This window comes from Pygoscelis adeliae, unplaced genomic scaffold (genome assembly GCF_000699105.1).
Source record: "Pygoscelis adeliae isolate BGI_AS28 unplaced genomic scaffold, ASM69910v1 Scaffold358, whole genome shotgun sequence".
Taxonomy (NCBI): domain Eukaryota; kingdom Metazoa; phylum Chordata; class Aves; order Sphenisciformes; family Spheniscidae; genus Pygoscelis; species Pygoscelis adeliae.
Window position 1 is genome coordinate 4,046,190 of NW_008825429.1, and position 8,863 is coordinate 4,055,052.

The 8,863-nt window shown below is 46.1% G+C and overlaps 1 protein-coding gene across 1 annotated transcript in view; it reads left to right on the forward strand.

Moving 5' to 3' along the window:
• Positions 1-8,863, forward strand: part of TPCN1 (two pore segment channel 1) — a 51,114-nt gene that overhangs the window by 30,852 nt on the left and 11,399 nt on the right. The window contains exons 12-21 of the mRNA XM_009330824.1: positions 307-431; positions 1,704-1,752; positions 1,944-2,007; positions 2,962-3,006; positions 4,114-4,170; positions 4,260-4,313; positions 5,781-5,853; positions 6,081-6,188; positions 7,428-7,499; positions 8,351-8,440. Of these exons, the coding sequence (XP_009329099.1) occupies positions 307-431; positions 1,704-1,752; positions 1,944-2,007; positions 2,962-3,006; positions 4,114-4,170; positions 4,260-4,313; positions 5,781-5,853; positions 6,081-6,188; positions 7,428-7,499; positions 8,351-8,440 (737 nt within the window). The remainder of the gene's footprint in view (positions 1-306; positions 432-1,703; positions 1,753-1,943; positions 2,008-2,961; positions 3,007-4,113; positions 4,171-4,259; positions 4,314-5,780; positions 5,854-6,080; positions 6,189-7,427; positions 7,500-8,350; positions 8,441-8,863) is intronic.

An 8,863-nucleotide genomic window follows, 5' to 3' on the forward strand; every position in this document is an offset into this window, starting at 1 on the left:
AGCGGTTGAACTGTGTTGGTTGGGGTGTCTGGTTGGACAATTTTCACATGATAGGGCAACAGGGAACAGCTCTGCATTTGCTGGGGGGACCGAGTGCCAGGAGAGCTTTCTGATCTCTGTGCTCTGGGATAAGCTCAGTACGTTAAAGTAATAGCTTAGGGGTACTTTTGGGGCTTAGTTATAATGGCATCTTACAATAATGTAGAAATCCTGCTTAAAACAAATCCAGAGTGGGAATTAAATACACTAGCCTCTATGTGCTTCTGCCTGATGTCGCTGCTTATGACAACATTTCCTTGTTTCTAGAGGCCATCTGGAATTTCCTTCAAGCACTTTGAAGGGCTGTTGCGGTTTTACAAGCCACGGATGTGTGCCAGAGAGCGATATCTCACTTTCAAAGCACTGAATCAAAGCAATACTCCTTTAGTCAGGTAGGTATTACTGGTCTTACTGCTGCACCCAGAGCAGGGAGGTTGCTTCATTCTCTGAAACTAGGCTGTACTTCAGAGAGGATGGCTGGGTTTATGGAAGGAAACTTGTCTGGGATGTGGGAATAGAGTTATGTGATTGAAAGGATTTGTCTGGGAAGCAGGGAGTTTGGAGGGGTGGGTACCCTGAGAGTTGAGGTTTTTCTACGGAGGTGATGGAGTTCCTGCGTGCCCTCTTGTGGATACAGCGCTCTGCTGGCAGTCACCAGGCAGCCTCTGTTTCCCACCTCCCCTGCCAGAACAAAGGAGCGAGAAATTGAGGAACAGCATTAGAGCCTGCAAGGAGCATTTCTTCACACAGTGCAGCCTCGCAGCTTAACAAGTTTTTGTTTTTTTCCAGCAGCTGGCTGTGTCCCCCAGGGTTTTGTTAATTAAAATCTGGTTCTGCTGGTGCTTTCAGGACTGTCATCCTCTGTGTTATGAGGCAGAGAATTACCATTCTGGTGGGTGGGTGCAGCTAACTCCAGCCAGCATGGAAGTAGAGGGAATTAGAGCAGGAGACCTTCTCTTCCTTTTCTTTTGTTCTGGCCACAGACAAGCTCGGAGTGAGTCTCCCATGAAACTGGTGCCGATGCTTCTCCGTAAAGTCAAGTGCCACAGAGAAGTGTTGAAAATGGCATGGGAAGAAAGGCTGAGTTCTTAAATTTAGGCACCTAATGACACCAGTAAGAGTCTGAGAAGTTCAGCGTCCTCACTTTCAGACGCCTAAAAGCTGTTACAGTCCTGACCCTGAGCACCTAGACAGGCATTCACATTTTATGAGTTTCTTTGATTTCATGTCCTTTTTCAAATTTCATCATTACCTTGAAAAGAAAATGTGCAAAGACGTTAGAAAAGGACTGTACGAGTAATTAAGACAGTCCAAGACTTCTTCATGAAGAGTAGTACAATCTCTATCCCTTAGAGTTTGCTATCTAAGCCTCAGGTCTTTCCTCTCAGTGGTAAAATTCTGGAGTTCAGCAGAGTCAGAGTTTCCTCTAAGGGCTGTAGTGTTACAGAAAGAAGGTAGGCTTTGCACCCTGTTCTGGCTATTGTAAGGCAGTAACTTTTGGCCAGATGGGGAAGAGGTCAGTGTTGAGTTACATCAGCTGTGGTTGCAGTTCTAATAAGGAGTTAATAACTTCCAGGAACTCTCTACTGATGATGCCTGACAAGGACAATTAAGGATCTAATCAACTCCAAGGCTCTGATCAGATGCTTCTTTCTGTTTTGCAGTCTAAAGGATTTTTACAATTTCTATGAAGTTGTTGGCTTAAAATGGAAGGTAAGTATTTATTGGGTGGAGAAGAGGGGAAGTGTGTGCGGGAGGGAGAGCAAAGGAGGCCAGTGATTAAAGAGAAGGTGGGTGAGACACAAAGGCAATCTAAAAGAAGCAGATGATGGGGATAAGTTGGGTCTCCATTTTTTTTGTATGGATGTAGCATTGACTTCTGATCGTGGCTGTTCTGCTTCCAGGCAAAACGAAATCGTGAGCACTGGTTTGATGACCTTCCACGGACAGCATTCCTTATTTTTAAAGGTAACAGGCTGTGTTTTCATGACAGCATGTGTTCAACTAACAGGAAAAGTATTTCTTTACAAAGACAGCTGAAGGGACCTTCTCTTATGTCCCTGGTAAACAGCTGAGGGAAGGCCTACTAACTAACTCTCTGTGTATTCAGAGTCTCCAAGGAAGATTTCTGTCATGTAAATATTCCCTGTGCTCTGACCCAAACCCCGGGTTCCTGAAAATAAGATACCTTTTGGCAGAAGCTCTGTAGTGAACCAGACCCTGAGGTCATGGAGGGCTGTATTCCTTTTTCAGCACGGAGGTTAGGTGGGGATTTATGATTGCTGAATCTGGTAGAGTTTATAGAGTTTTTCCATATTCCAGGTGGCAACTCACAGCAGTGACTGTGGAGTGGGATTTGTGTTTTCACAAAAGCTGCTAGTCTTCCTAGTCCCAAGATGTGGTTGCAGCGCTCGTACAGTGCAAATGTGATTTATCTCCCATGTCCCGAGTTTCCCGACTGAATCTAGCCATTCAGAAATAAGAACTTATCTGCAATTTTTTTTTCAGTGTTGTATGCTGGTGGGAAACAGTTAACACCATCTTGATCCAAACACACAGCTGCCACAGGAGTTCTACATATCTCTGCTGATGCACTCAACCCTCTTTGACAGCATATGTATTGTTCCAAACACAGGCAGTGCTTCAGCAGCTGCATTTACCTCTGTCCACACCACAAAACTAGTACATAGAGGAAAAAAAAGGCATCTCGGGGGTTAAGGATAATGAGTTCATTGCTGCTAAAATTCTAGAGGAAATTTGAACTTGGTCCCAAGAAGTAGAAGTTAATAATCTGCTAATCTGCTTAGTTTCTGTGCTTAGGGCTGGTATGAAAAATGTCTCTAAGGAGAAGATAGAGGAAGCTGCGTGTGAGGTATGGAGGATTGCGTAAACATTTGTTTTGTCATACTTTCCTTCACGCAGGCATCAACATCCTTGTGAATTCCCGCGTGTTCCAATACACCATGTGTAAGTAGAAGTAACGAGCTGTCTCTCTGCTAGGCTCCCTTCATCGTGTGGATCTGGGATGCTCTGTCTGTGCCAGCCCCTCTGACTCATCGTGGTGGGGCCTGGTCTTTGGTTTGAGCCATGGCTTGTGTGCAAATTCTGGAGTTTTGATGGAGAGGGAGGGAGCTGCATGCTCGTACCGATCGCTGCTGCAACCTGGGCTCTCAGCTCTCGCTGTGTTGAGTCCTCTGGAGAGGCTCGTTGGTTCACTGCTTCGTAACGCACTTGTGGGTCTGATTCTGTGGGTAGGAGTCAGCTTGTTGCATTTGGGTAGGTTGGTGGTTAGCTTTCACAAGCCTTGAGGTTTTTATCTTGCAGCTGAAGGATGCTGGGTAAGGAACTGCCTTGCCAGTCAACCACCTTCTTCTGTTTGCACTTGAGAAGGTGCAAGCATCCTCGTTGCTGGAGGGATTGCTTGGTAACTGTACTGCCTGCAAGAATGATTCTGTGCTCCTCTTCTCTAGTGGAGAAAGAGTGCTTACTTGTGGTGCTACTCGCTATGTTCTATATGATCTGTACCTGCTCAGTAATTTGGGGGTTTTTTTGAATGTTGGAGGAGATGTTTTTTGTAAATTCGGATGCTAAACTGAAGAGAGTGGGGTGGGGTGGAGTGAGATCTGAGTGAAAAGCAGAAGTCCTGCACCTTCGGTTCTCAGGATTTGAATGTTGGGGAGCAGCAATAGATCCAAGCTGACAGGGCTTTGTCCTGCACTGCTGGGACCTAGTGGTTCTCAATATCTTGTTCCAGAACTAGGAGGAAGCTGAAATATGCAAGTAATAACATGGCAGAATGTAAAATAATTATGAGTAAAAATATTGAGCATGATTCAGACCATTGTTTTGTTTTAGCTTTGTTTCCTTCTGCAGATAAAGGTACCACATCTGTTAAAGGCCTGGGAAAGGGTAGAAGTTTTGCAACTCTCCCAAGTTATGAGTTCAATTTGTTAGTTGAATTGGAAACACTGACCCTGCCTCTTGTCCTATATTGTACTCTCTTTGTTAGTCTAGGAAATGGATGTCCTCTGGTCCAGGAGTGGTTTTGCTATGGGTTTTTACTTTGTTTTCCAGATACTGTGGTGGCTGTGAATGGAATTTGGATTCTTGTTGAAACCTTCATGCTGCAAGGTAGGAAACATCGCATCTTGTTTCTTGACTATGATGCTGAGGGATTGAATAAAGGGAAGGCTAGAAAAAGTTCTTCTTGTGTCTTGCAGGAGGGAATTTCTTCTCCAGAAACGTCCCATGGAGCTACATAGTCTTCCTCACAAGTAAGCTGATGCCTCCCAACAGAACTGTGTCATTTCGTAAGGAGTTGGGAGGGGAATAGACAGCTCTGTTCCCAGAAGATTATTCAGTTTGAAGTTAACTTAGCCACAGGTGTACAGACTCCATCTAGAACAATGCTGTGCCTGGCAGGGATCATCAGCATCCACACAGACCCACGTGAACACTGCTGCACTGTTACACAGCTCCCTGCGCCACTGCAGTCTGGGGAGCCTCTTACCTCTGGTGCAACTCTCTGCAAAAGCTGCTGTATTACTCTTAAAGCTGACTTCAGTCCTGGGAGCAGAATAGCCTTTTGTTAGGCACAGCGTGCAAAGTGATAAGCTCCTCCAGACCTGTGATGGCTCTGTGTGGAGTTGCTCACATTGCTCTGTGCTGCACTGACTATTCCAGGAGGCATTACCAGCTCTGATCTGATTGCAGCTGTGCGCTGGCTCTCTGCCACGCAAAGCAAGGCAGTCCTGTTGGAGTACAGAATGCAGGGGCATGCTGAGGAGAAGTCTGAAAGGACTAGATGAACTAGTTGACGAGCTGAGTTTTCTAACTGAACATCATCCCCTCCGTAAGCGTGTACCTTAGTCTTCCTTTTCAGCCCAAGTATAAGCAATTGCAACTTCATGTGCTGGTTCATTGCACTGCCATGGTACTCTTCAGTGATGCGAATTCACTTTCCTTCTCCTGCCAGTGTCTCTTGCTCAACAGGAGAAGAAAAGTATAGCTCCATTGAATCAAAATAGCATGTAAAACTGCAGCAGGAGGTTCTTTGGAGAATCTAGGAGAGGTTGCTAGCCTCTTACTTGACTGCTGGGTAGCTCTAGTGCTTCCCTGGCCCTTAGTCTTCAAAACACTTGTTACAAAAGTTGGAAGGCAGAGGCACTCTGCAACACTTCTTTTCACAAGGATGTGGTCATCCAGCTCCTCGCTTCTTTCCCACCTTGGAACCTGGAAAGAAAGACTTTGGGATGACTGAACCAGGGCATCGTCATGTTATTGTGGCATTCCTTTAACCTACAGGCTCACAAGGTGCTGCCAGGACAGGGCGTGAAGTATTCAGATGGCTCCCCTTCGAAAGGATCAAGGCGAGGCTATGAGATGTGGATATGTTCCACTGAGATAGAAGGAAATAAACAGGCAGGACTGAACTCCCTACACCACTTTCTGCCTTTCCTAGAGGAGCTTGTGCCTCAACATTTATAGCGTGTTAGCCAACTAACTGCTTTGTAGACTGCTCTGGAGAGAAATCACCACAAATACAGGAAAATGTGTTGATTTGGAGGGAAAATGTCTCTTTGGCATCTCACTGAGAATAAGGAGGATGGGCGGGAGTCTGTTAAACCTACGTTCAGCAGTCCTGTACTTAAAGCACCACATATCTTTGAGGGCAAGCCTTTGCATGAGCCCTCCACGTGATGCTGCTTATTTCTGTCCATGGCTGTCATCTTGTTTTACAGTCTATGGCGTGGAGCTGCTCCTGAAGACCACTGGACTGGGGCCTGTCGAGTACCTGTCCTCAGGTTGGAATCTGTAAGTGCATACTGACGTTTTGAGAGATGGCAAAAATTGTTGGGTTAGAAATACTGACTTCTGAGGTGAGTTTTTAGGCCCGTAGATGAGGCCATCAGCAGGCTATTATAATCCTTCTGCCCTTGGCCTTGTGCATCTTGTTAGGCTGGAGCAGCACCGAGTACCTCCTCTCTGCTGAAACACTAGTGATAAATCACTGCTCTTATTTTATATTTTTTTCTCTCTAGCTTTGACTTCTCAGTCACCCTGTTTGCATTTTTGGGGCTCATGGCACTGGCGTTTAACATGGAGCCGTTCTACTTCATTGTGGTCTTGCGACCCCTTCAGCTGCTGAGGTGAGACGGGAAGGCTGGGTGGGGGATGCAGAGAGCAGGTGGGAAAGAAAACAGCCAGGCTGGTTTTCCATCAATCCAGTTGGGAACTGAGCTCCTTACCAGGAGAGGGCAAGGATTGCTCTGTGGGTACGTGACCATGGCAAACGGGAATTGCCATGTGGGGTAATGAGATTAGCCAGAATTATCAAAATGAACGATAACAAAAACTTGGGATGGGATATGAAACCCCGTGCTTTGGAGCTTAAGCTGATCTCTAATAGAGATCAAGGGATTTATCGGGGGCAGATTATCCTGTGTCTGCCTTCATGGGGTTCTTACACCTCCTCTAAATTGTCTGATGCTGTTCAGAGAAAAGCTCTTCTGTCAGGGTGAGACAGTCTGAGCCAGTTTAATAATTTCCATTGAATTACCAGAAATTACAGTTTTCAAAGGATGCTGCTTTCTAGGGTGAAGTACAACCCTGCTCTAACTGCATCTCACACTTTAAGCAAGACTGCGGCCTGTAACCTCTCTGCAGCTCAGTAAGATGGGTCTGGTTAACCCTCTCATTTCGAGACTGTTACGGAGGTACATGCGCCTGCGCAGAACGCTTTGAGAGCCATAGGTGGAAGGCATTTGAGAGGCAAAATGTTGTTTTGTTAAAAACAAGCTAATGCAATTTAGCTCTTCAGTGAGGATTTGAAGAACGCTTTATGACGCTCAAGGGGGGAAAAAAAAAGTTTTCTCTGTTGCTCCCCTGCCAAAGCCTGTGTTTGGCAGCCGTGTTTTTCTGTAAAGGCTGATGGAGTTGCCAAATCTTAAATTAGCAGGCATGAGGTAGTTTTCTTTCATCAATTTTTATTGGGTCATGGGGGAAACACAGAAAAGCTTATGTCTGAGGAAAGGAGTAATGAATCCTGACCCTGTACACAGGACTAGTTTAAGTTCTTATGATTTTAATTTTTTTTAAAATAGCTATTTATGCATCATGCTGTGTAAAAAGACACAGACTTTTCCTTGAGATTCCTCAATCCTGTAAACACTTAGTTGAAAGTGTCATAAACATTCAGGTGGGACAGCAGGACATTGTTAGGTGAGCGGAGACCACTTGAGCAAGAGCAGATCCTGTGAGTTTGGTGTCAGGAAACCTTACTGTTCATTGACCTGGGAGGTACAGAGAACTGGGATACTCTGTTTAACTATTCCCAACAGCACCAGGAAAGTTGCTGTGCATAGGTAACTACGGACTTCTCCTTTCAGGCTATTTAAATTGAAGAAACGCTACAGAAATGTCCTGGACACTATGTTTGAGTTGTTCCCCCGGATGGCCAGGTACTACCTTCTTCTCTTTGGGTGATGGCGGGGAGAGAGGAGTGAAGGTTTAGTGTCTAGGGCTGGGCTCAGGATAGGGACCTGTCCAACCTGCTAAAGGTGTTTATGCTCTGATCTGTCAATTGATTGTTACTGATTCTTCAGTGTGCTGCAGTGGAGTGTTAATCTTCCAATTTCTTGGAGCAGTATGCGATAAGCGACATTCCAGCACCCTGGGCCTCCTCCTGCTTTTGTGTTAGGAGGATAACTAAGAAGTCGATGCTTGTTTAATTTTTCTCCCCATCCCAGCTTTTGGTGAGAGGAGAAGCCCGTTTGGGAGGAACGTTGGCATGAATATACTCAGCCCCAGATGCTTCCCTGGCCTTAGTACAGCCACTCGAGAGCATTATTGTGAAATGGTGGGGCAGAAGGAGCTTGGTGTTTGAGTGGGGCATCCTCAGACCTTATTCCCTTGAAGGACGTCTGAGGAGAGCGTGTTAGCTAGAGAACCCTGTTCTTGGCACAGTCCCTGCATCCAAGGACATGGAGAGGGCAGAACCAGTGTGTGTTGTTCTTTATTAAAGAAACTGTGGAGAGACATTTGTTTACCAGAAAAAGACAGACTGGGAGGGAATCCAGGCTGCTTTTTAGTTTCTCTCTTCAGCAAGTGGCAAGCTCCTTGTCCAAGGACTTCTTGAATGAGAGCAGGCAAAGAACTGCAGAGCCACAGTGGCGGGGAGGGTGGTCTGGAGTTTTCAGTGCTGCTTCCCATCCGTTGGAAATTCCTTCCAGAGAAACCAGTCTCTGACTTTGTGTTTCCCTGCCTTAGCAACTCTTGAGCAGCACAGTACTCTTTCTGTTTTTGCCTCCAGCCTGGGTTTAACCCTGCTGATCTTCTACTATTGCTTTGCCATTGTTGGCATGGAGTTCTTCGCTGGCGTGGTCTACCGGAACTGCTGCAAGTGAGTACTGCAAATCCATCCCCCTCTGCAGTGGGTCTGGTACACAGCCAGTAGCAGTGTCTGTGGCAGCTCTGTCTCCCTGTGGACAAGGGGCCAGAGGATGGGTCTAAATGGGGTTTTGCAGCTAAGGCAACATGCTGGGAAAATCTAGGGGAGACACTTCACTTCTCTAGGTAAGATGGGATTAAATGGCTTTTGCATTGCATCTGGAAAGGGAGAGACTTCTGTGGTGGGGTTGGCTGCTGTCGTGGTTTAATCCCAGCCGGCAACTAAGCACCACACAGCCGCTCACTCACTCCCCTGCAGTGGGATGGGGGAGAGAATCAGAAGGGTAAAAGTGAGAAAACTCGTGGGTTGAGATAAAGACAGTTTAATAGGTAAAGCAAAAGCCGCACACGCAAGCAAAGCAAACCAAGGAATTCA